This window comes from Paroedura picta, chromosome 2 (assembly GCF_049243985.1).
Source record: "Paroedura picta isolate Pp20150507F chromosome 2, Ppicta_v3.0, whole genome shotgun sequence".
NCBI classification, from domain to species: Eukaryota; Metazoa; Chordata; class Lepidosauria; order Squamata; family Gekkonidae; genus Paroedura; species Paroedura picta.
The window spans coordinates 173,565,319-173,583,204 of record NC_135370.1 but is presented as its reverse complement, the minus strand read 5'-3'; the positions used below and the strand labels follow the sequence as shown (position 1 = coordinate 173,583,204).

Genomic DNA, 17,886 nt, shown 5'->3' with positions numbered 1-17,886 from the left:
TCTCATAGGGCAGGGGTGGTTATACTGTGGCTCTCCAGATGTCCATGAACTACAATTCCCATGAGGCCCTGCCAGCAACTGGACATCTGGAGATCCAGATTGGTTACCCGTTTCATAGGGCGTCTGTTGTGGGGAGAGGAAGGGAAGGTGATTGTAAGCCGCTTTGAGACTCCTTTGGGTAATGAAAAGCGGAGTATTAAAAAATCGATCTCTTCTCTACTAGAATATCTGTATTTGTTAGTGCTGGTCTAGAGCTGCTTTGATGGGAAGAGTAAGGCTTTTGAACAGCTTCTCTGTTTTTATTTTGACCGCGTTCATGTTGAATGCCCCGTAAGGAAAACGTTCATTCAAGACTTCTCACTTCCTCTCTACAGAAGGGGGGGGAGTCACAGTTTGCTCCAAGTGCCCCAAAACCTCAGACCAGCCCTGAGAATAGCTGAGCTTACTTGAAGAGGCAGGTTTGGTACTCCGATGCCCCCCAATTTTGGGGGGCTTTCCGCACTCCTTCAAAATTGCACAATGGTTGCCAATTGAAATCGCTACTGATTTGCCGTTATGCACAACGTCGTTGACAATCTGCTACACACCTGAAACCGATTCGCAAAAAGCGCTTCGTTGTAGCGCTTTCAGGGAAATCCCAAAAAGTGGATTCACCCTCCGGAAAGCGCTACACTCCTGCAACCAATCTGCAACACTAGCGGGAAAGTTCTGTGCGTTACCATTGTTGCGGTTTCTACAAAGACGAATTCCACTATTTTAAATGGCGATTTTTCGTTCAGCAAACAATTTGCTACATGGATCCCGGTGCGGAAAGCCCCTTTGTTTATTCTAAACAATTTATTCTAAGCAATTGGGATGTGAGTGTCCTGCATAGTGCAGGGGGTTGGACTAGATGACCCATGAGATCCCTTCCAATATTATATGTATTAGTTATTTGTGTGTTTAATTTTTAAAATACTGTGGAATGCCAGTGCTGTCAGTATGCTGGTGCTCACCTTTTGTGGCCCTTTCTTACATGCCGAGGGAATTGCCAGTCGCCACTTTGGGGTCAGGAAGTGAATTTCCTCGAGGCCAGACTGTCCAGGGGTTCTGGGTTTCTTAGGAGGAGGCGTCATTTGGGCATAAAACTGGGGTCACTGTGGGTAAGCAGGTAGTTGTGAGTTCTTATATTATGCAGGGGGTGGGCTAGATGACCCTGAAGGTCCCTTCCAGTTCTATGATTCTATGATTCTGTAATCCACCTTGAGTCTTGGTGAGACACACCAGCTATAAATAAACTAAATAAGTAAATCCTAAACAGAATTGCACCCTTCTAGGTCCACCGTAATCGATGGGCTAAAAAGGGCATAATTCCATTTAGGATTTCACTGTAATCCAGTTCAATGTGCTTAGGTCATTGGGAAAGCATACATGTGCTGATATCACCACATCCACTGTGGCAGCACCCTGAGCCAAAAGAAGAGCTGGGATAGGGTCCCTGATGTGGGGACTGTGGGTGCCACTGTGTCTGTCATCCCTTTTCCTGTCACTCACCATAGAATTGTAGAGTCAGAAGGGACCTCCAGGGTCATCTAGATCAACCCCCTGCAGAATGCAGGAAACTCACAACTACCTGCCCACCCACAGTGACCCCAATTCTATTCCCAGATGGTACCCGCCCCAAACCAAAATCCCTGGCCAGCCTTCTTTTAGAAATGGAAGAACCTTCCCAAGGCAATATACTCGGGATAGTGTGTCTATTGAATTCCAATACAATTTATTTTACAATTTCTTTGATGTACAAGAAGAAACGACCGTAACGGCTTCTAGATAATTTCCGTTTTTAGCGACTTCTTCAGTGGCCGAGTCCTCCAATCCTCCAATGTCAGTTTGTTGTGGGAAAAAAGTGGAAAAATCCTACATCAAAGAAATTGTAAAAGAAATTGTATTGGAATTAAATATATACATTATCACAAGTATATTGCCTTGGAAAGGTTCCTTGTTTTTCTATTGTGTTTCTATTGTATTTCTATTGTGAACCTTCCTTTTTTCATGTTTTAGAAAGTGGGCAGGGCTAGGAGGGACTTCTGCTGTGTTACTGTTAAGAGTCATATGTAACATTTCCCCTTGACATTTTGAGGTTGGCTCCGCCTCTTGCCGGATCCATGTTGTAACTGGCTCCACCTCCCATGGCAGCCATTTTGCTATTGCACCCATCGCCCCGTGTCACAATTCCAAAGATGTCCACAGGCTCAGAAAGCTTAGGGAGCCCCGATCTAAGGTCCCGGACAGAAACCTCCCCCAAATTTCCTCCAGTTTATACTTAGTTAAATGTTACAGCCAAATCCTTACCAGGAATTTTTTTGGCCCAGCCAATCATATGAACCAGTTCTTTGTCAGCCAGTTTCGTTAAAGACATCATCATGGACGCTTCCGTGAATGGCTTGCTGGGGCGGCTCACCAATACGTTTGGCGGCTCGGCTTCGAGTAATATCGAAACAAACTGTTCCGGGCTCAGCGTGTTAATCAGGACCTCCTTAACTTGGCCGGTGTTGTCAGGATTCTTTTTCACTTTACTTAGGCAGTGCACCGGATCTTCTGAGTTACGATGGCGGCGGATGATACGGTACCCACAGCGCTCCCGTCTCGAACCTGGAGTTTTAAAAGGTACAAAACAGGATGGCCATTGTTGTTTTGATGTATTTCATTGACACAACTATTGTGTGCACTTTTGCGGGGAGAGGGGAGGTGTCTAGATATTTCCCCCCCGTCCCAGGCCACCAGCAGCAGATAGGGTTAGGGTTACCAGTTGGGCTAAATATGTTAATATTTGGTACCATATTTAATAGCATACACTTTGGATCCAATACAAATTTAACTTTCAGTGCCCCTTACAACTTTTCATGAATCATAACCCAATATTTCCTTGCCTTCTGGCAAGTCCACCATGTATGCTACCATTTATATTTTGGCGTTTCCAATGTTTGTCATTACAGCTCTTATTACATTTGAAACAGGATGCTAGTGACTCAGTTCTCTTGGGCCCAGAGCAGGTTACTTTACTACTCCACCATTGCCCACTTCAAGGAAGAAGCAGCCACCCCACCTCTCAAAGAGTCATCTACAGTCTCTTGGACTCACTCCATGGGCCCCCAACAATAGCTGTAAACAGGCAGGAGAGGCGATGGTTGTACAAATCAGTCTCAAACTTCCCAGAACCCTGTCCACATCTTCAGACTACACAAGCTGAAAAGTTTCCATCCCCCTACTGGACAAATCTTTACCCTGGAACCATCTGATTCTGTTGCTGCTAATGTGGTGCCCAAGTTGGCATGGATGCGAGAGATCTCATCTTCAAGGCTCATAGCAAAACAATTGCAGCAGCACAGCAGCCCACCTACTCCTATTATTATTATTATTATTATTATTATTATTATTATTATTATTATTATTATTATTATTATTAATAGGTTTATATCCCGCCACTCCCTTGCGGCTCGTGGCGGGTAACAATATCACAAATCTCCATTAAAGGTAAAGGTAAAGGTATCCCCTGTGCAAGCACCGAGTCATGTCTGACCCTTGGGGTGACGCCCTCTAGCGTTTTCATGGCAGACTCAATACAGGGTGGTTTGCCAGTGCCTTCCCCAGTCATTACCGTTTACCCCCCAGCAAGCTGGGTACTCATTTTACCGACCTCGGAAGGATGGAAGGCTGAGTCAACCTTGAGCCGGCTGCTGGGATTGAACTCCCAACCTCATGGGCAGATAGCTTCAAACAGCATATCGCTGCCTTACCACTCTGCGCCACAAGAGGCTCATAAATCTCCATTAAAACCCCATAAAACAATAATAGCATTGCCAATATTGCCGGCATGGCAAGAATGGCAGCTCAACTCCCCCCCCCTCCCACTACTAACGGGTGGAGAGGAGGTCCTAATGATGTTTTCCTTCGGGTCCGGAACCCGAGTCCCTGGGGGGGCATAGATCTATTATCAGCCCCGGCCTCAACCGTAAACCTGGCGGAAGAGCTCCGTCTTGCAGGCTCTGCGGAACGTTGAAAGATCCCACAGGGCCCGCAGCTCTCCCGGGAGCTCATTCCACCAGGACGGGGCCAGGACCGAAAAAGTCCTGGCCCTGGTCGAGGCCAGGCGTGCTTCCCTAGGGCCGGGAACGACCAACAGGTTTTCACCCGCAGAGCGCAAGGCCCTGCGAGGGGCATAGGGCGATAGGCAGTCCCTCAGGTATGTGGGTCCCAACTCGCGTAAAGCCTTGAAGGTTAGAACCAGAACCTTGAACCGGATCCGGGCAGCAATTGGCAACCAGTGCAGCTGCCTCAGCACTGGCTGGATGTGGGCCCTCCAAGGTGTGCCAGTGAGGACCCGAGCAGCTGCGTTTTGCACTAGCTGGAGTTTCCGGATCAGGGACAAGGGAAGGCCCACGTAGAGCGAGTTACAGAAATCTATTCTGGAGGTGACCGTTGCATGGATCACTGTGGCTAAGTGTTCGGGGGACAGGTAGGGCGCTAGTAGTCGGGCCTGGCAAAGGTGGAAAAACGCCTGGCCCGCTACTTTTTTGACCTGCGTCTCCAAAGTCAGGGAGGCATCAATGGTCACACCCAAATTCCTGGCCTGGGATGTGTCTGGCTAGAATCCAAGAGGCCTTTGACCACCTAGAAAAATTCTACAGGTCTACCCTGTGCAACGGTGATGGAGAAAGAATCACTTGCAATCTTGACCACCATGGAGCGGGCTTTCGAATTAGCTCTAGCTCATTTGCTTTGTCAGATACATCCCAAGGCTTTCTCCACCATTGTGCCCGGCGTCTCCACCTGTCTTTTCGTCTTGCCTTGGGAGGTGATCGGAAATTCGGTTCGGTGTCCCAAACTGAGAGACAGGCAGCTGGGGGCCTGAGAGAAATCCCTGCTTAGGGAGAAGATGAATGATAGGGAGATTTCCCCCTAACTGAACAATCCCACTCTAGATTCGGGGGCGGGGGGGAGGTAACTGTGTTGGTCTGAAGCAGCCGAACAAAGTTTGAGTCCCGGGGCACCCGCCCGTCCAACAATCCTGCGGAAGTGTGCGTGTGCATGAAAGCTGGTACCTTAGAATCATAGAAACAGAGTCAGAAGGGACCTCCAGGTTCATCTAGATCAACCCCTTGCAGAATGCAGGAAACTCACAACTACCTGCCCACCCACAGTGACCCCGATTCCATGCTCAGATGATGCCCTTCTGCCCACCCACTCACAATCTGCCTAAATTCACAGAATTGGCATTTCTATCCGATGACTATCTAGCCTCTGCTTGAAAACTTTCAAAGATGGAGAACCCACCACCTCCCGAGGAAGCCTGTTCCACTGAGGAACTGCTCTAAAGCTCAGGGACGTCTTCAAGATGTTTATCCCAAAATTCTTTTGAATTAATTTCAACCCATTGGTTCTGGTCTGGCCCTCTGGGGCAGCAGAAAACAACTCTGCTCCATCTTCTCTATGAGAGCCCTTCAAGTATTTGAAGATGGTTCTCATATCACTTCTTAGTCATCTCCTCTCCAGGATAAACAAGCCAAGCTCCCCCAACCTTTCCTCATACGACTTGGTCTCCAAACCCCTAACCGTCTTTGTCGCCTTCCGCTGGACATGCTCCAGAATAAAGCTTTGTTAGCCTTGAACTCGGTTCATTCCCTCCCTAGAATATTATAGAATCATAGAATCATAGAGTTGGAAGGGGCCACACAGGCCATCTAGTCCAACCCCCTGCTCAACGCAGGATCATAGAATCATAGAATCATAGAGTTGGAAGGGGCCATACAGGCCATCTAGTCCAACCCCCTGCTCAACGCAGGATCATAGAATCATAGAATCATAGAGTTGGAAGGGGCCACACAGGCCATCTAGTCCAACCCCCTGCTCTACGCAGGATCAGCCCAAAGCATCCTAAAGCATCCAAGAAAAGTGTGTCTCCAACCTTTGCTTGAAGACTGCCAGTGAGGGGGAATATTGTAACTTCGTACGGCTTGATCTTCCCCCTCCCTTTCACCCAGCCTCTACTGCCCCCATGCTCTATTCCTCCAGAGGAAAGGAACCTATTCCACCCTCACTGGGCTGTTTATCCCGGCATTATCTTGGTTATATTTCTCTGCATATCAGCACCATCACTTGCGTATGCAGAACCTCATGTTTTGACTGTGAGCTGGTTTCATTGCCCTGTTTATAATCGCTTAACCATGAAGTTTGGTATAAAAGGGAACAAACTGGAATCCTGCAAGGAAATGTTATGGGGAAGATGTATTCTTTAGTTACATGCCATTAAAGGATTGAAAACAATTTACATTATTTAGAAATCCATTCACACCCACATGCATCGGAGTGTCTCCAGTGAGGATTCTGTGAGCTCTCTGGGGGTTGGACAGAGTGATTTTCCTGTTCCCCCAATATCCCCCCCCCAGTGTATCTGATACTCAACTTCTCGCTGCATTATGTGTTTTGTGTTTTGGATGTGTTTTGTTCTCATTAGGCTACTGGGGTGTGGGCAGAGAGGGTTGCTTCTTTTTCTTTGGGTCTGTTTACAAAGCCATTTCCCTGTCAGCCAAGGAATCACTAACTGAACAGAGAGCTGCAAACTACTTGCTAGCATACAGTCACAGAATCATAGAGTTGGAAGGGGCCATGCAGGCCATAGAGTCATAGAATCATAGAATCATTGAGTTGGAAGGGGCCATACAGGCCATAGAGTCATAGAATCATAGAGTTGGAAGGGGCCATACAGGCCATCTAGTCCAACCCCCTGCTCAATGCAGGATCAGCCTAAAGCAGCCAGATTGCATACAAGTGGCTTGTATTTGGATTGTTCAGATCCTTGTAGTTGTTGCATATGAACATCTTCCTGTTAGGGATGGTTCCAGTTGGTAGCAGAGGATAAGCCACTAGAGCAGAGGATAAGATACTACCATTGTATTGCTCAGCAACTGGCATAAAACAGCTTTCATAGAATCATAGAATCCTAGAGTTGGAAGGGACCTCCTGGGTCATCTAGTCCAACCCCCTGCACAATGCAGGAACTCACAATTACCTGCCCACCCACAGTGACCCCAATTTCATGCCCACAATGTTTCGCAGCCATTTCCAGTAAAAACTAAACACCAGAAATTATATCATTACATTGGGCATTAAGGCAAGTCAAGAATAAGGCTGAAAGGAGGCATTGTGGGTTCATGAACTGAAGTTTGCTCAGTGTCAAATGTTAAAAGAAAATTGGTAAAAAATGTTTTATAGGAGGCACACTGTTCCAAAAGACATAGTATGGATCAATCAGAGTTATAATGGGAAATGTTGGAAAAGTCATGAAATGAAGGCATCGTTTTATCGACTGTGGTGGACTTGTCAAAGGGAGAAAAAAAATCCTGGATCGTGATTCATGATGAAATGCAAGCAATGTTGAAAATTAGATTTGCAACGGATCCTAAATGTATTAAATTATTAAATTCAATAACAAATAGTATCAAAATGTATAGTGAACTTGTTAAATATATGGTGACAGCTGCCAGGATTTTATATGCATCAAGATGGAAAAAATCTTTACCAAATCTTACAAAGTGATTAAATAAACGGATGGAATGTGGGTCAATAGCAAAACTTACATATTTGATGCAAAGCAGATCTATGTCAGATTTTAATAGAAAATGGAGTCCAATATTAGATGATATCTTTAAACTGCTTGGGGAGCGGTATACATATTTCACTAAGGGCTGAGTGGGCGGGGCCAGTCTGGGTGAGGGGGTGAGCAGGCCTTCCCCTGGGCAGCACAGCATACCCATGGCCTCACTGAGGCTGTGGATGTGCTGCGCGGCCCGGGGGAAGGCCGCATGGCTGACTGGGAGGTGGGGGGAGAGCTGGCCTTCCCCGGGCCGCGCAGCACAGTGGTCCCCAACCCACGGGCCGTGGCCCGGCGCCGGGCCGCGGCTCCTTCTTCCTTCCCCCCCCCGAAGCGAGAAGCTCGCCAGACCGCAAGCAAATCGGCTGCCAAAGCGGCCGATTAGCTCACGGCCCAGCAAGCTTCTCACTTCGGGAGGGGAGAGAAGCTTGCCGAGCTGCAAGCTTTAGCGGCCGATTTGCTCGTGGCACGGAGGGCCCGGGAGGGGAAGCCGCGGCCGCCGGTATGGCGGCAGCGCAAACGCGCATGCGCGGACTGCCGGGCGCAAACGCGCGTGTGCGGCAGTCCGCGCATGCGCGTTTGCGCTGGGCTGCCACGCATGCGCGGGACCCCGGGCTGCCCTCTCCGCCCACTACACCACAGCGGTCTGCAGCAAGTGGAAGCTTGCGGACCGCTGGCGCAGCACACCCGTAGCCTCGCAGAGGGGGAAGCCGCGCAGCTGACTTGGGGGGAGGGGGGCGAGGACCACAGCAGCCAAGCACACGGCTGTACTTCGTGGCGCAGGGGGAAGCTGCGGTGGTACGGAGGGGGAGGGGCAGGAATGCTGCCTCGCGCCAACGGGAAGGCGTCCCCTTTCAAAGCCTATTCTTATGAACAGGCTTTGAAGCTAGTTACTTGATAAAATGAGAAAGAAAAAAATGATTTATAGGAAGTATATGGAAATTATGGAAATATGAACTCGGAGGGGAGGGAACAAGAAGCATTCTGGAAAAGTATATAAGATATATTGTGACATGTCAGCTTAATATCCATATCTCTGTCGATAAAAAATTGCAGTTTTCTTTTTCATGCAATCTCTCTTTTCTTTTCTTTTCTTTTCTTTTCTTTTCTTTTCTTTTCTTTTCTTTTCTTGAATAAAATGTATATGTTGAAAAAACAATAAAGCTGAAAGGGAATCTAACCGAAACGTTGCTTCAATTTATCTCCTCCCCCTTAAACAACATAAGTGGTTTTGCACAGTGGCTGTGTTCGTTGCCTGAAAACCCCCAAACGGATCTGACCTCAGTGTGAGTTTCCACTGGAGACATTTACTTGGATTTAAAGTGTAGAGCCTTCCACTTGGGAAGACACAGCAGGGACGCCTGCCAAAGAAGCAGAAAAATGGAGACCAGCTGCAGAAGAAGAAACTGAATCTCTGATCAAGGACCAAACAGGGACACTTATAGAATGGCCTCCAGGGAAGAGGGCAGGGGGATGCAAGCAGATCTTCAATACCAAGCATGGGGCAGAAGTGGAAATAGGAAGATACAAAACCAGGTTGGTTGCTAAAAGCATATTACTGTTATAGTCCATACCACAGGGGGGACCAAACAGTGGGTCTCCAGATGTCCATGGACTACAGTTCCCATGAGCCCCTGCTGGCAAGTAACTGGACCCTAACCCTCTTGTCCAGGGGCGGCCAGACTGTGACCTTCCAGAGATCCATGAACTACAATTCCCATGAGGCCCTGCCAGCACCAGGCAAAAACTGTAGTGAAATTGACGTATGAGTTGAACTTCAAAAGACACCATTTAAACCCAAAGATAATTAAACCCGCAAACAAACCTTGAAACATTTCCGGGTGTGCGTGTCCTCAACCAAACATTGAAACCAAATGACAGATTTCTAACAACGTGGTTGGCTGTAGGATGGAAGGAAAGGATGATGCTGAACCTGCCGTGATTCATGTAATTTTACTCACAGAGTAGGGAGGGAGAAGGGGGGGGAGTCAAAGAATCTGCATTGCCCATCTAATTGCAGAAACCCCCTTCACATTCATGCACATTGAGTCCAGTTCACTTCTTCTCGCAGCACATGCTGGCAGGGGATCATGGGAATTGTAGTCCATGGACATCTGGAGAGCTACAGTTTGACTTCCCTTACCATAGCTGGGTTTTATACCCCGCTTCCCCACTACCAGAAGGAGTCTCAAAGCGGCTTACAATCGCCTTCAGGTGGGACTGAACCAGCTCTGGCTAATACAAGGTCACCCAGCCGGCTGCATGTGGAGGAGAGGGGATTCAAACCAGGCTCATCTATATTAGAGGCTGCCACTCTTAACCACAACACCTAGAAAGACTCCTCTTTTTTGGCAGGAGCTGGTGTGGGCTTGGGGATGTAGAAGAAGAAGAAGAAGAAGAGTTGGTTCTTATATGCCGCTTTTCTCTACCTGAAGGAGGCTCAAAGCAGCTTCCATTCACCTTCCCTTTCCTCTCTCCACAACAGACACCTGTGAGTCAGGGGAGGCTGAGAGAGCCCTGATATTACTGAATAAGAAGAAGAATTAGTTCTTATATGCCGCTTTTCTCTACCCAAAGGAGGCTCAAAGTGGCTTACATTCACCTTTCCTTTCCTCTCCCCATAACAGACACCCTGTGGGGTGGGTGAGGCTGAGAGAGCCCTGATATTCCTGCTCGGTCAGAACAGTTTTATCAGTGCCGTGGCGAGCCCAAGGTCACCTAACTGGCTGCATGTGGAGGAGTGCAGAATCGAACCCGGCATGCCAGATTAGAAGTCCACACTCCTAACCACTACACCAAACTGTAGGCTGAATGCATTCCCCGACCCAGAACTGCAGCTGCCTCTCCTTGGGGCTGGACGAGAGATAGTGGTTGACAAGCAGAGCGATTAATTTCTTTAGTCTAATGCAGCCCTTCTGCTCACAGATTCGAATGCTGGCAGGTCTACTCAGCATTCCCACCTACATTAAGTCACAAGGACACTGGATCACATAAATTACTCCCGTAGAGTTTCAATTGCCAAATGAATAGGAAAAGTTCTAGTATTGGATGATTTCCAAAACTTTCTTTCCAGTCACTGCACAGGCACATCCTGTACAATGGATGCATGGAGGGGAATTAGGGGCCGTCCTTCCCCTCCCAGCTGTTCTCCTTCACCTCTGGAAACCTGCTTTTAACCAGCAATTTTTTTTTAGCTCTTTTGGCTGTAAACAGGGGAGGAATTTTGGCATCTCAGGATATTCGATGGAAGAGGCCGATATTCTTCTAGAATGGCCAGAACTGGTTTATGTGGACTGTTGAATGTCAAGGGAATTATCATGTCAACGCTCTGTTCTTTAACTCTTGGGGTAAGTAACGTTGTCCTTGGTGCACTGTAAGCCCTAAGGAAAGCTCGTCGTTTTAATATTCTTGAAGAGTAACCCCTGTCTGCAACAAAACAAAATCAGAGTCCAGTGGCACCCCTAAGACCAACAAAGATTAAATCTAAGCGGCTTACTTCCTTGCTGGTTCGGATAGTTTGTTTCCATAGAAGTGCTTGCTGGCTTAGCTCTTCTCATATTCAGGTAGTGGACATTCTAGGATGTTCTGCTTTTGGTTGAGAAGTTAGCTTCCGTCTCCCTCTGGTTCTGTTTGCAATCCAAGATAGTAGTTAATGTTTCCTGATTGTCTCACTTCTTGATTCAGAGGCTCAACTATTTCTTCCCAGTCTTCCTTTATAGCATGAAACCAGGTCATCCACGTAAACCAGAACGGAAGCCCATTTGTTGTGTCAATATCTTGAATCTAGGCCAGGGGTAGTCAAACTGCGGCCCTCCAGATGTCCATGGACTACAATTCCCAGGAGCCCCTGCCAGCGAATGCTGGCAGGGGCTCCTGGGAATTGTAGTCCATGGACATCTGGAGGGCCGCAGTTTGACTACCCCTGATTTAGGCAATGTACTGCCTTCCCTGGCTCAGTTCCTTCCTTGGTTATCATTGGATGAAGTTTCCAACATCGTGCAGCCCATAGTTGCTGTTTTGCAATCTGTAGGCTTATCTTTGGATTGTTTGAGTCCTGGTGGTGGTTCCATATAAAGATCTGTTGGGAACGGTTCCTGTTGGCAGCAGAGGATAGGACCAGCAGTAATGGGTTTAAACTGCAGGTAGAACAATTCCGGATAGATATCAGGAAAACTTTTTTCCAAAAAGTAGATCAGCAGTGGAATGGGCTGCCTAAGGAGGTGGGGAGCTCCCCCTCACTGGCGGTCTTCAAGCAGCGGCTGGACAGATCCTTCTCCTGGATGCTTGAGGCTGATCCTGCACTGAGGAGGGGGTGGACTAGATGGCCTGTATGGCCCCTTCTGCGATTCTTTTATTTCTTCCGGCCAAAAAGCCATTTTTATGTCAAAATGCTCCACATGCATCTTTCTTGCTGCTATGTTCAAGAGCATTCTTGTTGAAATGTATCTTACCACTGGCCCGGAGGTTTCATCATTCTATCTATCTATCTATCTATCTATCTATCTATCTATCTATCTATCTATCTATCTATCTATCTATCTATCTATCTATCTATCCCGCCGCTCTCAAATATCTTGCAGCAGTTTACAAAGATTCATAAGTACAATAAAATAAATATTTAATTTGATGTTGTTTTATTTGATGAGGCTCAACCTTTGCAGTATTATCCATATATTTTGGGTTGAGCCAGCTGCCCCTTTTCCATTGTTTGCTCTCTACGAAACCTTTCCCGTAGCTCGAGGCAGTTTACAAAAATATAAATTTTTGACCTGAATTCACTTTTTCTCTCTCCCACCAAACCGTTATTTCATATTTATGCTTTCAGGCTTACCTCTGCAATGATGAGGACTAGAAACCTAAGATTGAGAGGACGCTAATACCCTCTGCAGGCCAAACTGCTCATGGATCTAACCTCTACCCCATCCCTGACCCTGAAGATGCGACTAGACTGTAATTCTTCGTCACTTAATTGAAACGTCTGCAGTTCAAGGATTCAATCCTTAAATCGATTGGGTTTTGAATGTCTGTCGAAAGAAAAGGTTACTGCCAGCAATTACGTGTGGAACGATTCTTTTTTCATCCACCAATTTAAATTATGCTTTATGTCGCCTTCAAAACTGCGTTCTTGAACTCAACCAGAAATAGACGCATCCTTAGAGGGGGGAAAAAGACAATTTTGCTAAGAAGGATCACTTAGCTACTTATGAACCCATTTAGGCTAGTTTATAATCTCCCCCCTTCCCCGGTTCTAGAATGGACTGCATTCCAACAAAGGTATGCGTGTTAACTCAATCAGCAGCAGTCATTTAGGAAACAGCCAACCTTTATGAAAAACAAATATATTTCCCCAAAGCCAAACTCATCTAGAAGTATCGGCCTTGTGCCTCCTGTTGAACCCTGAACTGATCCTGGATCAACCTGCTGTTGTTTTCCCTAAAACATCTGCCAGGCTCACTTGCCCGGAATTAACATCTGTTCAGAAAAACAACAACAGAAGAGCCAGCTGACTTGCCTCTAGTAAATGCATGCTGGAAATAAGAACAGCCAATGAAGCCGCCTGACACAGCCTTTGACGGTTCCTTGAAAGCCCTGTGCTAGAGTTCTGCGCTTCGGCGTGGTTTGCTCGCCTTGGCAATCACCGAAGCCGAAGGCAGCCAGCACTGTGGTGCAATGGCGGCACGCCAGCTGGTGGCCACATGATCCTTCCAATGACGTGCTGCTTACCGATTGGCCCTCACTCAGGGACACGCCCCCAACTGGATGATAGCTCTCCCCACCGATGGCCAATCAGAGGCTCTTCCCCACCCTCGTCTTTCTCTTCCTCCGTGCCACTTCCCAGCACTTGCCGCGTGGTGGGAAAGCTGCCATGTGGTAAGCCCAGGAGATGGGAGCGGCCATCCAGGCACACTCTACCATGCCCACCTCACACACCCCGCCATCCTGGCCACCAGGAGAGCCCAGCTCCCTGGCTGGCCCACCCTGAACAAAGGTGGGAGGGAAGTGATGGGAAGGCAAAGGAGGGCAAAGGTGGAGGGCAAGCAATGGGAGGCTTCCTTGGTTCCAGGGGACTCGGCCAGTGAGCTGGGCCACCCATAGCAAGGCACAAGTAGCAGGGGAGAGTCCAAGAAGGCTCCTGCAGAGCAGGGCAGCCCAGCCTCTGCGGGAGCCCTCCCACCCTCCTGTTCTTCTACAGCCCTTTTTCAAAATGGGCTTTGCTACTAGTTATGAGTGTGACGTAAAATGTAGTTCACAACCTGCAAGATCATAGCCTTTTTTGGAACATAATAGCCAAGAACTCTGCTGCATTCTCAGTAAGTTCAGGAATTTTACCAGCAAATAAAATGTACTGCACTGCGCAGGTGACTCACTAGATTCCTGAAAAACAGGGCTGAATATATAAGTGCATTTCTTGGAATATAGAAGACAGTATAAAAGCGCATGCATAATTTAGTCAGGTTCACCAGGGTAAAAGTCGCAAAGTCTTTGTTTGAAAGGAATATTCCTATATCTTTTAGGAACCACATCCAGTAGAAATGTATTCATTCTGGCCATCCTGAAAGCTTGACAGAGGGAGGGATTTAAGAAGTTTGAAAAGGACTGGGGCATGGATTCCCACCTACAACTTTTTCTTGGCAATGGCTTTTATGGACCAGAGTTTTGATATATCAGAAGTGAACGGCTTTGACTGGAAGCGAATATAAATTGCCTGTCAGATAGACGAACACTTCACCTGTATTCAGCATATAATCAGTACCCATAGTTCTCGGATGTATTGACCCATCCAATCTATAAACGTAAAGACTGCCTACCATGCTCTGAGAATATTTAAGTAAAGTTGTTGATGTGAAAACCTCTGAAGAAGAAGAAGAAGAAGAATCATAGAATCATAGAGTTGGAAGGGACCTCATGGGTCATCTAGTCCAGGGGTAGTCAACCTGTGGTCCTCCAGATGTTCATGGACTACAATTCCCATGAGCCCCTGCCAGCACGTGCTGGCAGGGGCTCATGGGAATTGTAGTCCATGAACATCTGGAGGACCACAGGTTGACTACCCCTGATCTAGTCCAATCCCCTGCACTATGCAGGACACTATGCAGGAAGAAGAAGAAGAAGAAGAAGAAGAAGAAGAAGAAGAAGAAGAAGAAGAAGAAGAAGAAGAAGAAGAAAAAGAAGAGTTGGTTCTTATATGCCACTTTTTTCTACCCAAAGGAGTCTCAAAGTGGCTTACATTTGCCTTCCCTTTCCTCTCCCCACAACAGACACCCTGTGAAAGAGGGGAGGCTGAGAGATCCCTGATATTACTGAAGAAGAAGAAGAGTTGGTTCTTATATGCTGCTTTTCTCTACCCGAAGGAGTCTCAAAGCGGCTTCCAGTCACCTTGCCTTTCCTCTCCCCACAACAGGCACCCTGTGAGAGAGGGGAGGCTGAGAGAGCCCTGATATTCCTGCTCGGTCAGAACAGTTTTATCAGTGCCGTGGCAAGCCCAAGATCACCCAGCTGGCTGCATGTGGGGGAGTGCAGAATCAAACCCAGCTGGCCAGATTAGAAGTCCCCACTCCTAACCACTACACCAAACTGGCTCTTAGCCACACATATAGCTTCGAGAAACCTCAGAAGTGGCACTATGGTGCAGAATATGGCTGGGAAGCAAAGCTGGGTACACACCCATCTGTGTGACGGAAGTGCACTACGGAAGTGAGGGTGGGACTCTTGTGCTCTCCAAAAGCTGCCAACTCCCTTGAGTCCACTTCAACCTATTGACCACAACTCCATACTGGCTACAACAACCTGTATCTCTGCTCTCCTGGCTTTTCTACGCAGGCAATAGAGTAGCACTAAACTCAATGTTTCACGATGTTTTCTTGGATACATTTTTAGGGACGTGTTCCCTGTGTAAAGCAGGACTGGCCGAACTGTAGTTTTCCAAGCTGGCAGGGGGTCATGGGAATAATATATCATACCTTCACAATGCCAAGTAATTGGGTTCAGAGAATAGTGAGATCACCTACTGCCCCTCCATTTTCTCACTATCTGGATAGCAAGACTGAAGTGGGGTGGGTGCTTGTACAGAGACCAATCTTAGAGCATTTAGAATATAAGAAAAGGTAATTGTGGTAGACAGTTCCATCAAGTCACAGTGAACTTATTATGACCCTGCAGGGTTTTCAAGGTAAGAGGCAAACAGAGCTGGTCTACCATTGCCTTCCTTGATGTAGCAACCATCAATACCCTGGCGGTCTCCCACCCAAGGCTTAACCAGGGCCAATGCTGCTGAGCTTCCAAGTTTTGATGAGGTCAGTCTAGCCTGGGCTATCTAGGTCAAGGAAAGAAAATGTAACAGTCCCAATAGAGCCATATAAGAAATGTAAGAAAATGTAACAGACAAAAATAAAAGTACTACACATATTCTATGGCATGCTCGGGTGAAGTGGCGAAACAAAGAAAAGGTGAAAACAAGCCATCTTCTTACTCTAAACTCAAAAGTCAAAAGATAAAGACCAGTTCTTCTTTGTGTCTAGATAATTTAAGAATCTCTCCCCCAAGAGTCTTCTCCGTTCTGAGATCTTTCTTGCTCTTCCTGTTCAAAAGGAAGAGACAACTAATTCCTGTCCTCAAGCAGAGCCATCTAGGGAGGGATGAGCTGGTAAAACTTTTTGTTCTTGCTTTGGCCAGGGCCATTTGCTTTTGTGCTGGGTGCTTCAGGGGTGGCTGAATCATTCCCTGTATTGTTCTTTTCTACCAGCCACAGATTTGCAGAGAGGCTTCCAAAACATGGCTACAGTGTATTGCCCATTTTTCAAATTACTAGGTGAATTCTAGGGTAGGAGGTGTTTCTCCATTAAAAGCCATCATCAACAACTGATGGTCATCCTTATCCATGGTTCCTCTTAATATTTGTAAAACAGCCTGGGGGAGGGAATGTGTCTGGCTGTCCAAGCTGGAATAGGGCCAATCAGGGTGCAGCCAGCAAAGCTGCCTGAACCCTGATTGGCCCTGCCCCTACAGCTCCCACCCTCCATCCCTGGACTCTAGACTCTTTGCACTCAGATGCGCCTCAGTGCCTGGAGCCATCAGCAGGTAAGGGGAGAGTGCCCTGGGCAAAGGTTCATGGTGGAGGGCTTGCTAATGAGGGCCTCTTGCCCTGCTAGGCTGGGCCTGCTAACGAGGGCCTCCTGGCCTGCTGACTGCCTGCTAAGGAGCTCTGTCCCGGCCCTGCTAACGAACTGGCCAGCCCCCGCCCCACTTGATCCGGCTGCGAGCTGCGACCCAAAGCCACCTTAAGCTGCCTGGCTGGGGGCCAGGGGAAGGGGCCCTTTCAAGGCCCGTTCTTAGGAACAGGTTTTTTAGCTTGTTCATCAGTATTGTGTGTTGAGGACCATCAAATAGCTTCTGCTTTAAGGAGACCCTGTGAATGAATGACCTCCAAAGGACTTGCGAGTTCCTGCATTGTGCAAGGGGTTGGACTAGATGACCCTGGAGGGCCCTTCCAACTCTAGGATTCAAAGCATCCTACTGCTTACAGCCTTGCTCAGGTTTTACAAAACGACGGCAGTAGTTTTTTTTTGAGAACCCACCACCTCCTGAGGAAGCCTGATGCACTGAGGAACCGCCCTAACGGTCAGCAACGACTTCTGGATGTTTAGCCAAAAATTCTTTTAAATTACTTTCAACCCACTGGTTCTAGTCTAACCCTCTGAGGCAACAGAAAACAACTCTGCTCCATCTTCTCTATGAGAGCCCTTCAAGTATTTGAAGATGGTGATCCTATCAGCTCTTAGTCATCTCCTCTCCAGGCTAAACAGACCAAGCTCCCCCAACCTTTCCTCAAATGTCTTGGTCTCCAAATCCCCTCACCATCTTCATTGCCCTCCTCTGGACACGCTCCTGTTAGCCTACATCCTTCTACAATTGTGGTGCCTCAAAATGAACCCGTTACTCTAAGTCTCCAAGTCTCTATAAAACGAAGAAATCTGTTCTCCAGAGTAAAATGGCCCAGCTGATATTTCCGTACGATCCGTTTTCCTCAACAGGGAGCATCTGACATTATTTGCTATTTAATGGAAATACTCATTTTATTTCTTAATTGCAGTGTACAGGATAATAGCCTGTGAGTGAATACAGAATCAAGTACTCCTAGCGTAGGGGAACTATTTGAGGGGTTATAATCCCAGGATAAGTGATCTCTTCAACAACTCCGAGCCTGTTGAAAACGGTTCTTGGCTTCTGAGAGTCCTCCAAAGAAGAAAATAGTATTT

General features: G+C 47.4%; 1 protein-coding gene across 3 annotated transcripts in view; it reads right to left on the bottom strand.

Moving 5' to 3' along the window:
- Positions 1–17,886, bottom strand: part of ESR2 (estrogen receptor 2) — a 76,330-nt gene that overhangs the window by 19,975 nt on the left and 38,469 nt on the right. For all 3 annotated transcript variants that reach the window (XM_077323892.1, XM_077323891.1, XM_077323890.1), the window contains one exon: positions 2,332–2,631. In XM_077323892.1, coding sequence (XP_077180007.1) covers positions 2,332–2,631 — 300 coding nt within the window. The remainder of the gene's footprint in view (positions 1–2,331; positions 2,632–17,886) is intronic.